This window comes from Eupeodes corollae, chromosome 3 (assembly GCF_945859685.1).
Source record: "Eupeodes corollae chromosome 3, idEupCoro1.1, whole genome shotgun sequence".
Lineage (NCBI taxonomy): Eukaryota > Metazoa > Arthropoda > Insecta > Diptera > Syrphidae > Eupeodes > Eupeodes corollae.
The window spans coordinates 137,807,849-137,821,868 of NC_079149.1; the positions used below are offsets into that span (position 1 = coordinate 137,807,849).

The 14,020-nt window shown below is 32.6% G+C and overlaps 1 protein-coding gene across 2 annotated transcripts in view; it reads left to right on the forward strand.

The window, feature by feature from the left end:
- The first annotated feature begins 5,399 nt into the window (after positions 1-5,399).
- LOC129950124 (dual specificity protein phosphatase 13) overlaps positions 5,400-14,020 on the forward strand; it is a 28,158-nt gene continuing 19,537 nt past the window's right edge. The window contains exon 1 of one of the 2 annotated variants that reach the window (XM_056061955.1): positions 5,400-5,671. Coding sequence is in view for 1 of the 2 variants with exons in the window: in XM_056061954.1 (XP_055917929.1) it covers positions 8,946-8,963 (18 nt within the window). In the remaining variant the exon portion in view is untranslated. Of the gene's footprint in view, positions 5,672-8,448; positions 8,964-14,020 lie in introns of those variants that run through there. The other variant, XM_056061954.1, reaches the window with a different exon arrangement.

Genomic DNA, 14,020 nt, shown 5'->3' on the forward strand with positions numbered 1-14,020 from the left:
CAGTTTTCTTGTCGGTTGATTCAGGTGTTTTTTGTTTGTTTAATCGGCTAACTAGGTTCCATAGCTGCAAGCCACAAGCTGAATGTTTGTCAATTTCTAGCTAAAATGAGTGCGTTCGAAGTCAGATGGGTTTATGCTAGGTGTGTGTCACACTAGGCATGAGCTTAGGTAGTGATCACAGTATTTCTAATGACAGTAGTTTATATTGGTATTGCTTGTCAGTTTTTTTGTGATTTGTTTTTTATGGTAATTTTTTGAGTATTCTTTAGATTTATGTATAAAATTATTTATTAGTACAAGAAAATTTGTTTCATTCACATTTGAATGAAAGGCACACAATTTTGTTGCTTTTGACGTATGTCTGCGGTTGTCATACGCATTGAACAAGACAGGGAAAAAAGCAGCTAAAATTCAGTACACTCGTGTAGCAAGATACCAATGTAAAACATGTTAAGAAAATTCAAAATTTTTATCATTTACTGATTTTGAAACACTTTCACAATTGTCAATTATATTATTTTCAGACTGACACTCCTGGTGTCTTTTCTTTTTCTTACTATGTTTTACAACATTGTTGTTATGTCAAATTAAATCGTTCATGTGTCATTGTTGTAATTTGTTGAAAGGAATGAATATACGTTAAAAATGTTGAGATGTCAAGTTGAGAGTAACAAAATTTTAATAAATGTTTTAAGTGTGCTTAAGAAACTTAATATAAATCAATATTTGTAAATAAACATATCCTGAATTAAATACTTAACTTTGCTAACAATGTAAAAAAGAAAAAAAAAGAATAATATTTAATGAAAAATCAAGGTCCGACTTTTCAAACAAAAAAATGCTTGGGTGTCATTTACCTTGACAGTTCAACGCTTTTATAACAATCATCAACTTTAAAGCCTTTTCACACAAACCAAAATAGTTCACACCGAACATTTACACGTTTTCATTTGACATTTAAATGTCAAATTTTGTATAGATGAAACAATTTGTGAGTAAAATGTTTTATTTTTGTCAAATTATTTGTAAAATGTTAGTAAACGTTGATGAGTATTTCAACAACATTTCGGACCGAGCCACAGAACTTTCAATATACTCTGTAATAAACTAAAGGATCTGGAAGACACAAGCTTTGGAGGTACTTATCAATTTTATTTTCAGGAAGACAAAGATCTATACGAGCCCAATATTAGCAGCATATTAGCGCAGACAAGGTTGTAACACTTGCTACTACACTAACTAGCTCGTTTCGAAGAAGAGTTTCAACTGAAGTTCTGGGGATGGGTGGAATGAGCAAACGACATGAACCAACAAGAACTAAAAGCTCGCTTGGCTGCAGCTATTTTCTTAGTTTACTTCAGCCGGTCCAAACAATTCACTAAGGAGAAGCTAAATGTGTAGAAAATATATCATAGAATCAACAAAAAAAAAACTGTTTACCAAATGTGCCTATAGGATCGCCATATATTGTGGGGTTGAGAAGATTCTGAACGGAGCAGAAATGATCAACTTCCTAGTTCTAGATTCGTACCAAAATCACACTCATCTAGAGCGATAACTGAAGCTGTTAAAATAGGCTGCAATTTCTCCATAACTATCTCTTTGAGGACTCGCCTGGCTTGTCCAAAGCACTGAGGATCTTCTTGATGTTGGCATCGCTATCCATCAAGGGGCAATAGCCCACAGTTGTGGTTTTATTTACTTGAACATCGATTCCCACATTTTGTCGTCACGCCAATAGCCATAGTGAATCTCGATTTCTCGCTTAACAAAGAGCTTTTGAAACTCTGGAGGATCATAAAAGAACCACCAGTGCCGGGGCTTTTATTCTCGACGTTTTTAAATTTGTCAGCAATTTTTTCTGTTCCACGCAGCTCCCTCAAAGTTTAATTTTTTTTCTCTTCCATAGTCTGTCAATAAAAAACAAAAAGGAAATATTTCTTATTTTGTAAGGAAATTGTATAAATAATATTACTTACCACGACTAAATTTATTTAAAAATTAAATATTTGTTTTCACAGCAGCCCTTAGCTGTTTTGTTTACATTAATTTGAGTGCTGAATGTTATGCTTTGAAAGGTTTGTTTGCTTAAACTTGTTAAAACTTAAAACTTGTGCTTTACGAAAACTTGTTCTTTACGAAAACTTGTGGTCTACCAAAAATGTATGGAAAAACTTGAGTTTTCGATGTAGGTTTTCAGGGAAAACCCGGTTTTGAACTTGGTGTGAAGAGCCTATTATTAAGCAAATCATTTACTTTGACAGTTCAACGCTTTTGACTCATCTTTTAACGTTGTTTGACACTTTACAAATTATAACAATTTTCAATTTTAGGAACGAACAAAAGTTAACGATCGTTAACAAATTGTTAATAACAATAGTTTAATTTATTTGAGGGGAGGTTGTTGCTATATTAAATTTTTAATCAAATAATTTTGATCTAGCAATCTTCTCTATAGTTTTACTATGGTCTCACAAAATCTCACGATTTTGTAAAAGAAATATTCAGCCTTATCACAGGCCCCGTCGTAACAAATTCGTAGTACGAATAGTAAGTACGAAGTAAGTGAATTCGTTTTGGGAGGCAGTAAAAATAGAGTTAAATAGTTAAAGACCCACCTTCTAAGGACACCTCTAGCTGGAAAAAAGTAAATTGAATAAATTAGTCCAAACTTTTTTATAATTTAATTTAATTCTTAAGTGTGGTTAGATTGAAAGGCATAAATGAAGAGGAAAATTATTGAGAACAAAAAAGAATGCAGGTGGCTGAGCAAATAGAATGCATTTTTTTAGCAGCCTCGAAGAAGGTGTCATAAGAATGAATGAACTTTGACCAGCGGAATAAAAGATCCACAATCTTATATATTCGAAAATTCTTCCGAGCCTTTAGAATCAAATGAACCTTGTGAATAGAACTAACTTGCCGATGTTTCGATGTCATCAGACGTAGTTGTTGTGAGAAATGTTCCACGGCGTCTTCCAACCACTTCGCGTCAATCATATGATTCATCCAGTCTTCGTGTATTTTCTTCATTTATTGCAAAGATTGCAACGACAATACTATCAATTTTTAAAGACAAAAACAAATAAAAACAAGAACAAATCGAAAGATGAAAAACGAACTTTTATTTAATTTTCTTATTTTGACGCATATCAGCTGATTTTAAAACTCCGAAATTAGTATTTCTGTGTGGCAATGCTTTCTTGAATTCGTTCGGGGCTTATGATGTTAATGTATTCGTATTCGTAGCGTAACACAATTTTCGGCGACTTGCTACGAGGGACTCTGTGATAGGGGTGATTATATAATATTTGGCCGTTTATTCATATGACGCAACCACTTTTATCCAAATTTTTCACTTAAATTCTTTAATATAATAAAAAATGTTTTGCATTCAAAATCGTTCGAATTGCACTTTTACTTTTATTTAAAGCTTGTTTTTCAAAAAAGAAGTATGATTCCTAAACTATACGCTTAAGAACATTTTGCTTTAATGCAGGCTATTTTCAAATCAGTCAGTTTTAATTGAAGCCAAATAACTTTCAATCAACACTTTTCTGTTCAGTTGGTTGGCAGCTTCGGTTCCTAATGCTTAGTAAACACGATTGGAAGATCTTTCAAAATTGTCCCAACTGTCAAAAGGCTTGTAATAGCATCCAATTAAGTGACAATTGAAAGAAAAACAGCTGACAATTTTTGGTCTTCAAATTGAAAATTGTGTGCTTACACGGTTTGAAGGTTTTACAAATGGATGTTTTTGTTTCCTGCTTAAAAACATTCTGCCAAATAATAATTGAATGATGTTATTGGCAAGAACATTATCCAATATCCAAAAAGGTCAATCGTCCACTCATTTGAAAATACACAAAATTGGGTGCTTAGACGATATTAAACGACTTCAAAAGGCCGAACATTTCTTTCATAGAAAAATGGGCAGCGTTTGGCAACAAATGTTTTTCTGTCACTTATGATAGAAAAAATTGGGTGTTTGCGTGCATGTAATATTAATTAAAATTTTTAGTTAAAATATGCCAATATTGGATGATATTCCAATAGTGTATACTTGGCTTAAGTCTTCAAATTTTATTGTCAGATTGTTATCATGGATTTTGTGTTTCCGCAGAAGATTTATCATAAAGGACATTTGCAGCAACTGTCAGATATCTTAATAAACTACATCAAACATCATCTGACAATGACAGGCAATGTAAATTTTAAGTTCACACGATTGTGGACATTTGTAACAACGTTTTACTGACAGATCTGACAATTATTCAAGATCTAATAATTATCTTGAAACTATACATATTTTTTTAAATGATTCGATAGTTTTAAAATATTCACTTTTATAAATTATCTACATTTTTAAACACAAACAATATTTAAATAAATTTACTAGTCATATTAAAATTTAAGCATATTTCTTACCTGATTTAAAGTTAGAAAAGAAACGTGACGTCCAATATTGTTGTGATTTTGCGTTGGCTACTTTACTTCATATTACACCTGCATTATTTTTGTCTGCATTTGTACCTTAGTCTTGTTTGGCTTTTCAGCTCACAACAATCCCTTTCCTTGGAATTGATATTACTCCAGTGAGTGATTGATGAATTAAGTATCATCCAATTTATTCTGAATCTCAAGGTCAAATTTTATAACTTGCTAGACAAATATGTGGTCTCCAGTGAGTATCAAAAAAAAAAAATAAAAAACCATTGAAAACAAAATTTAAAGTTCAATTTGCTTCAAGTTCAGTCAACGACAAATTTATAGTATTTTTGACCTTCATTTGACATGTATTATGGGTCAATATAAAATATTTCGGGGTAGGTTCACATTTCCTTCGAAATTTCTCTCATCACACACATTTGCTTTCCTTGAAAAAAAAAAATATCCTTCAAGAAAGAAAAAATGTCCTTTACGATTTTTGAGATACATTTATTTATATTATGGGTATTGATTGTTTGTATAATAACCCTCATGCCTTGAAGTCAACTTTATGGCTACATATATGTATACAACATTTATGAGCGGTGGTGTATCTATAGAATCTGGCCTCTAGCTTGCTCCCATTCCTCATTAATTCAAGGAAGGAACCCCGAAATCTTTACAAGCATCCTTTCTAACATACCTACAGCTACACTCTGACTCCAAGTCCACATATAACAATAAGAAGAAGAAGAGCATCGATTTGATTCCAAAGAAGAAGCAGCAACATTTAGAATATTATCGCGCGATAAAAAGTTCTACTTATTTTTCCAATAACAAAAAATAACCTACAACTCGTATAAAAATGTGAATCAAAAAATATATCTTAAAAGATACAAACAAAAATGATACAAAAGCTTTGAAAGTTAACAAACGAAGAAGACGAAACTTGCGTTTCTAACTCCGTTGTTAGTAACAATTTATCTGGAGACGAGTGAAGATACCTTCTACCCACATCAACTACTATTAAAAATAAAACTATTGTTTTCCATTCGATTTCGCCCCCTTCCCGAGCGACGTCATTCCGTTGCATCTTCACCAAACCCAACAATCTAGATAAAAGTCACCATAATTAATTTTCAAAAGTGCCGCTGAAGTGAATCATAGTTTAATTAATTTGTTTTGATGCACTTATGTCAATATCGCCGCCGGAGTAGTTGAGACCTCGAAATTACCAAACAAGGTGAGACCAATAAATAATTAAAGCTGTTTTTTTTCTAAAGACGCCAAGTTTAGTGAATTTTATGTTTGATTCGATATGAATCACAGTTTTGTAGTGAAAAATCAAAATTAAAATCAAGAAGCAGTGCATCTTTGAGCTCACACCACCTCGCTTCCTTGAAACCTCTCAAGTCTTTCAAACGATGTGACGTACTTTAAAAGTTTTTGCTTAATTTTTGAATTTTTCTTCTTGTTTGTTTTATTTTACTTTGATGAATATTCTGTTCTCTTCAGCAAATTGAGCATCACACCCGCATATAGAAATCACCCTCCTCTCACCCTCCCAACTTACCCTGGGTCAGTTTGACCTTGAAGTGCATACTACACCAACAAAAACCTAACTTACATCCCATAGATAGATAGATACACAGAGAACGAGAACGAAAACGAGTGACGTACATAATTGTGACAACTTTTTACGAGTATCTTCTATATAGCATTAGCTACGAGTACATGCATCTACCTCACAAGTCACAACCGACGACGGACGAATTGGAGGTAATCTGAGTTCTGTGTTTTCATTCATGTCACCGAAGAATACGAAATAAAGGTAGGAACAGTATTTGTGGTTCATATACACTTGGACGCCTAAAAAAAGCTTGAATTTTACATAAACTGTTTGTGTTCAAAAGCTTCTCCTCATTCAGTAGATAGGTTCCACAAACACCAGTGATGGAAATTGTCTTCAAATTCTCATTGTAGTGAAAGTTTCAGGTGTCAGTAACTATTTTAAAATTTAATCGAATTTGAAAATTGTAAGATATTAAAATTTTTGAATAAAACCTAATATTAGATATTTAATTTTTTTAAATGTCCAGAATCCTTTGAATGAGGTGGCAGTTTTGCCTGACACTTTTACAATAGTAAAAATGTCAAAATTGACACTTGATTTGCTCCTAACAAATTTTGCATATAAAATTCTTATTGTACTAATAAAATTCCGAGGCATTTATTACTGCTTTGATTTTTGACATTTGGTTGGAAAATCGAGTGAATTCCGTTCAAAGAATTTTTAAACACTACTTTGGCGAAAATATCAAGGAAAAACGTTGATTTTTTTTTACAAATTATGTATGTAAACACTTATACTATATATACATAACTTGAAAGACAAAAAGTTCAAAAATTGTTCAAGACAAATTGAAAGATTTTAAATTTAATTGCGGTCTTGGTTTGACATTCGAAAGGATCACAAATCCTTGAAAAAACATTTCTTACATGAATTGGTTGGTTTTTTGAAAGTTTCGTGAAAAACCCCAACGAATACAATTTTCTCTTCATCCGTTCTGCACCAGATTGTAATCCAACTTATTCACCACGCTAGTGTCAAAATTTAACCACGTATACAACGTATTAATGTCACCTCATCTGTCAAATTTTGTATGGCTAATGTTTGATGCCAATTGTTTAAAAATACTCAAGGATTCTGCTGCGAATAGTTATACAAATTTTCTGTATAAACTTGTGCAAATGTCATTTTGACTTTAATAATAAGGCGTGTTCACAAATATGATTTCCCCGAGAGTTAAAAAAAACAGTATTCTGTAAGTGAAGCATCGTGAGTGATTGGCGAAAAAAGTTGAAAAATATAAAAATAATTAAAAGTCTAAAAATTAAATTGGGTGGCGCAACAGTCCGTTTGAAAACTAGGGCCTAGTGACTGACAACTCTCAACCATTCCTGTGTGCGAGTACTGTTGTCAGGGATGGAAGGGACCTACAGTTTAAAGCCGAATCAGAATGTCAACTTTGAGAAAGCACTTTTCATGACAAGAATTACTCTTGGAGAATTTGTCAATTCCTCGCAAGAGGCAGTACCCGTGAAAAAAACTTTAGATGGCATAGGCAGGGATCGAACCCAAGACCTCTCGCATAACAGTCGGTCGCACTAACCATCATGCCACGGGTACTACAAAAAATTAAAAGTCTAGATTGGGTTTATTACAGCCGCACCTTAAATTGTTGTTTTAGCTCAAAACGTAGTTTTGTCATTTATAAAAATTTTGCATCGTTCTGAGACATTTTGCTCCGATTTTGGTAACTTCGTCAGAAATTCTCTATTTAAACATATCTCTGAAATCTGAAGAAGTCTTATCGTTTACATAGTTTATCAAAAATGTATTGCTTCGGGAAAGGTGCTACATTTAAAAATAAGTACGAAAATCTTGGACGTCCAACCTGTCACATACCAAATCTGTCAAAAATTTTTCTAATTTCAAACAAGAAGGTTCAAAACGACGACGTTTAACAAACATGAAGTTGTTCATGTAATCTTTCGTGTAAAATTATCGTTTTACACAATCGTCAGGTTAACGACATTACAAAAATATTAAAAGTGTTTATTTGAAATGCTTAATAAACATGAACAAAATTTATCTCTTGATAAGGAAACGTTAAATGTCTAATATCAAATTCAGTCGTCGGTTATTACAGAAAATTATCCGAGTTTACATTCTATTTCATATCTTGTCGAAAGCTTACTTTTTAAGCAACTTCAATAGCATTAGATATCTACTTTTACCGTCCCTGATCCACTCCCAAATACAATGGGGCTTTTTAAGTTAAAATATAGTTTTAGATTGGCCACCTACGTATCTATAGGTAACTAGGTAACGTATACGCCGCCGTGTCGCTCATCGTTGCTCGTCGTTGCTCGTCATCGTCGTCATCATCTTCGTTGTGTCGGCTGTCCGACTAATACCATACACAAATAGAATACAAAACAACAAAGTCCAAAATTGAAATACAGTCGAAAACTCAAAGCGAAAGCTCAAAATAGTTAATCGGTTTTTTCACGGAAAATATCGACAACCCCTTTTAGTTGAATAAAGAACGTTGCGGGGTTGAAAACGAACGTCCGTTGTCGTTCGAGTATAGTATAGTTGTCGTCGCATCCGATTGGTGGTATTTCTAGTTCCGGACTTTATTTTTCGATTTTCTATATTTGCGTCTTTTGATTTATACTTTAACGTACTTATAAAAATAAGCTATATACAATTTTAAGTGCTTAACGACGTACCGTTACCTGTACTTTCTGCATTATTATTATACAAACTAACATATTTAAAAAAGAGAAAAAGGAAATATATTTAACAGTGCATCGCAAGGACGACGACGACAACGGTTTTTTGCAGCAGTTTTCTTTGTTATAAAGTGTTTTGCGGTGAAGTAAACACTTTTTCTCAAGCCCCCCATCAACCAACCCACTGAGACAGGACAAAAATACCCTCATTCAAAATGTCATGGAGATACGCGGTATGTTATGACTCTTTATGTATTTAAAATACAAATCTAAAAAAATTGCAACATTTATTCAAAAACAAGTTGTGTGCCAGTCTCGAAGTTGTATCTTTGGAGTTTGTTTTTGTTTCAGAAGCTCATCGTTTTGTCTTTCGCGCCATTATGTGATATGAATTGATTTCTAATGATGGGACGGGTGGAGTCATATACAAAACTGCAATAGCAATAAGTCGAATGCAACTCTCTATTTTCAAGTTCCATTATTTTAGGAACGTGCTTTGGTTCCACCTTGAACAACTGCCCCGATAACCTAGTTTTTGGCAGTGCAATCAATTTTGTCAGGAAGTAAAAATACTAAAACCAAATACATATATAAAATAAAAAATAGAATTTTGCAAGAAGAGAGCTTCATGAGCAGTGTTTCTGTTTAAGGATATAAAAGGGGTACGGGTAGAGGAGGACATACAAGAGACAAGGCAAGAGTTGAGGGATGAATGTAATTATTTATTTATTTCATACTTCATGCTGCTGTGGTGCTGATGCTGGTGCTCTTCTCGTTCTCATCCTTTTGGAGGCCAACTAATTTCCATTTGGAATATTTTCAAGATCACATGCACTTTGTTGTGTGTAACGAGGCATTGCCAAGGTCTTGAGGATGTCTACTTGGAACTTTTTTTTTTCTTCTCTCTATTGTTCGTATCTATAATCTTTCATAAGGCTCCTTCCCCCTTGCCTCTTTTATGTCCTCATATTATATTGTTCCATTCTACAGATAGTTATATAAGACCCACTCCTATTTTTGTTGTTGTTTTAGTTTGAGAAGAAATCCTGCCAAATGAGTGTAACCATCATCAGTGGTGGTTGGTTAAAAGGCAAGGTAATCACAACTATTGTAAAGGATAAAGTACAATAGGGCCTTGTACCTATCATCGTCGTCGGTCGGTCGTCAGGCTAAAGGAAACTCATAACATCCTTTTATTTGCCTGTCACGCATGTAAATAAATTTTACCGGATATGGGACCTTTGACAATTCATTTTGGGGAAGACGAAAGGACATAGGTAATATGGGGGGTTGTTACAAAAGTAGTAATAAAAATAAATTCCTACCTAGACAACATCAGCCTTTGTACCTCTTCTATATCGTTATTACCTCCTTATTACTTTATTTAAATTAGCTTTACTATATTCTTGGCTTGAAACACCTAGTTAAGTTTGTGTTGTTGTAGTTGTTGTTGTGGAGGGACCTCTTCAATTTCAAATATCAAAGCGATATCCATCTTTGAATTGTGTGACTAATGCGAATGGCGTGTATCGTATCGTACACACACAATATGTTAAGTGGGATGAGAATTTCTAAGAATAGCAAGAATTATAGAATAAACCTACATCAGGCTATACCTATGTACACTTTTCAACGTGCTAAGCTATTTGTTTACTATAGCTACTCGCGGATACCTACTTGGTGGTGCAGCTGGGGCTAGAACGCCATCACAAACAAACCGATGAGTTATTTCTGAGGTGACCGCATTTTCTATTGAAAATAAATTACAAAGCAGCTCAAGTTGAAAGATAAAAAGTTAGCATGGTTAAAGGATGTTATAATGAACTGAATGGATGTGAATTGTAAAGAATTGTGAATTGACAGTCTTGGTGATGATTAAACAGACTTAAAATATGATATTCTCTAAAATTACTTCTGGTCTTTGAAAAAAATTGGAATTTGAAGTAAATGCAAGATTTTTAAGTCAATCCTTTTTTAAAAAAGTGAAAGCTTGTTTCATTTAGCTTTTACCTGTTTTGTCCAGATTCAGCTTCAACTGGAATATAATAGTGAACACTACAAACATATCAAGATCCTTTTACCCGAATGCCGAAGTAGTGAGTTTGTAAGCGTAAGACAACAAAACAAATTAAAAAAAACTTTCCGACATTTGAAATGACGAGACTTTTAAGTTTAGCTTTCGAATCACTTTTTATCCAAAATTATGTGAGAAAGTAACTTGTAGCAAACACGCGAGCAAATTCCTTCTTGGTCGAGGCAAACATTTGATCAAGCCATTTTATAACTTCCACTAATGGTGAACGGGCCAGTTCTGGGATGGGGTTTACCTCCCAGCACGTTGTAGGTTTTAACATCTTTAAACTTCTTGGGCTTATTTTAACGCTTCTTTTCATTATTGGCTTTAAACAGATAAAATTCCTGCAAGTCGTTTCAGGTTAGGACTGTATTCCATAGGACTGCACAAGTTCCATGCGATTTGACAGCGGAATTCTTCAAATTGATGAAGAATATCTGCTCTTTTCTGGCAAAAAACTGGTCATGATTACTGTAGAAAAAATTGCTGAAAGTGCGCACTGTTTAATTTTGACAGACGACAAACTCATACAACAGAATGGGGTGTTTTGGTAGCCAAATATACGCTTACTAACGTCATCTAGAGCAAACAGCGTATTTAGGGTTATACACTTGACATACATCTGCTGTCGCATTTTAAACAGCCTTTTGTTAAGGGCTTAACAATTTACTAAATATAAAATTTCTAAATATAAAGCAAGTTGCTAAGTGGCTCCGAAATTTAAAACCTTTTTGGGTAGGTAATTGTAATTTGCTAATTGCATTTTTAATTAAAAAAACGTGCACCTGAACATGTCTAAATAATGACAGTTCGTTTAAATAAACAAAGTAAACACACCTAAACGGACCTATTAATTGGAATTCCCAACTGTTGACTGTACCATTTCATCTACTGCTCTTATAAGAATAATTGTAAAGATGTCATATCGATTTAGAAAATTGCTAAAAGCTAATAGGTATAGACATTCCGTGATTTTAACTTTAGCAAATTCATATTTAAGCTTTCATATCACCTTTTAAGCTTGGTAAATTGCTAAAAATGGCTTTAACATTTAACCAAATCGTTTAAAATATTGCGCCATTATTTTTAATTGAATGATATAAAGCAAAAAAAAAAGAACAAACTGTCACCGTATAATTATTTCAAAATATTGTGTAAGTATTCCATTTATTAGCTTATTAATTACTCGTAAATACTTAAAGTAGCGTGCAAGCCTTTAAAAGTGTTTCATGCTCTGAGAAAGTTATTTAAGAATTTATTATTTAATTTAATTCATTGTTAAAATTAAATTCATTTCGCCAAACTGTACCTACACGTTTCTACTGCCTTCTTTCAAGGTGGGTTTGAGTAAGTTAAAACAATCAAGTTTTTTAAGACAACAATTATTACTCTGTAGGTATTCATTGGAATGTCCTATCAATATTTGATTCAATTTTGGGCTATAAAAAAATGATGAGGAAATCGTTAAAATAAAAACCCTTTTCCAATGACATTTTTTCCTTTAGGTACCTATTACACTTGCATAGATACACGGATCGAAGTTATAAAGGGAATGAAATTATATTGAAAAAAAAAGAATAAAAACAAAACTTTTATTGACAAGAGTTTATTTTTAGATTGAATTATAACCGTGAACTCCCAAAATCATTTCGGTTTGAAGAATTTAATATCAAACATTTCTTATACGTGGTATTAAAGGTATATAGACTTATCGTAAAATAAATTTCCCCAGAGATTTTTCCTTTTTCCCTGTCCCTTTCAATTTAAATGCCAATGCGTATTACTGGGTATGTATTATCGTGCTACATGATGAATGGTTCTATGATAAATAAATGTAGGTTACTTTACTCCCAGGACTTTAATTGTTGTTTTTTTTTTTCATTAAAAGCTTATATTTTACATAAGTTACAATATTTAAGATGCTTCATTTAAAAAAGTCATTCCTTGCAAAGAATTCTATTTATTCCAAGAGAACTATTGATACAAATTTCTGCGTGGTATTAATAGATCAATATAAAGACAGCGGAAAATTACATAGCCTTAGGGGATCTCCGAATCAAAAACAAAAGGTCCTATTTATAAAAACGCTTGTTCTACCTTTTTTAATGAGTTTACAAAACCATTGTTTAATTTATTTCTGATTTTAATACAAACAATAACGTGACATTTTAAACAAAGTATTTTTAAGAACTAGAGACAAATAAGAAACCTGAAAGCTATTCCAAAATTCTTACCAATACTTTTTATTAAAAACTTCGCATCTGAACATGTCTAAAAAGTGACAGTCCGTAAAAATCAAACACACCTAAATATGTGCACCGAACTCTTACTTTTAAATGTTAATAACGTATAGAAATTCTTAAAAGTTAAAGTAGCTATTTTGTGGCTGAAATTAAGATCAGAGATTGCTGTAACATTTTACTTATGTCAAATATTAAAGTGAAGATAACCAAGAATCCTTTTAGAAAGTCTACTGCAATAAATAAATGACTGTTTGATAACTTCGTAAATTTCTAATTCTTGAACACACCACGACCTATTTATTTTGGACTGTTTGTAGTTATTGTTTTATTGCAACAATAACAGTGGAGTGCAGGTAACTGACTATACATCGTTCTTTTTTATTTCTGATAGACTCAATTCTTAATTAATATTTATTTTTTCAATTAAAAAACAAATTTGACATGTCTGGTTCTTATTTCTTTTTTGCTTATTTAATTAACTATTATATAGTGAAACGTCACTTTGTTTCATTGATAACATTTTGCACTTTCCTATTTTATATTTTTTGTTTTTGATGTTTGTGATCTATTCAAAAACTATTTTTTTTTTAATATTAACAGAGCCTAAACTGTCAAACTCGAAATTTGTTATTTTCTTATAGTCAATAATGGTACTTCTTTAACTCAGGGGACTTACTGAGTTTGCAGAAAGCAATCAACAAGCGCTGAAATTCCGAGCGTTTACGTAAAATTCTGTGCAGATAACAAATTTCTAGCTATTGACATCGGAGCAAGTGAATATAAATTCGCAGAATAATTGAAATGGAGGAAAAAACAGATTGTCTTATTAAAGAACGTACAATTTGGGACGAATACATTTTCAATACTTTATTAATTGGTGACAAAAACTTATTCCCAAATTTATTCGCGTCTCAACTTTTTCTTACCATTTCAGGTCCAAAAATCACAAATAGCAGATTTTTCAAACACCGTC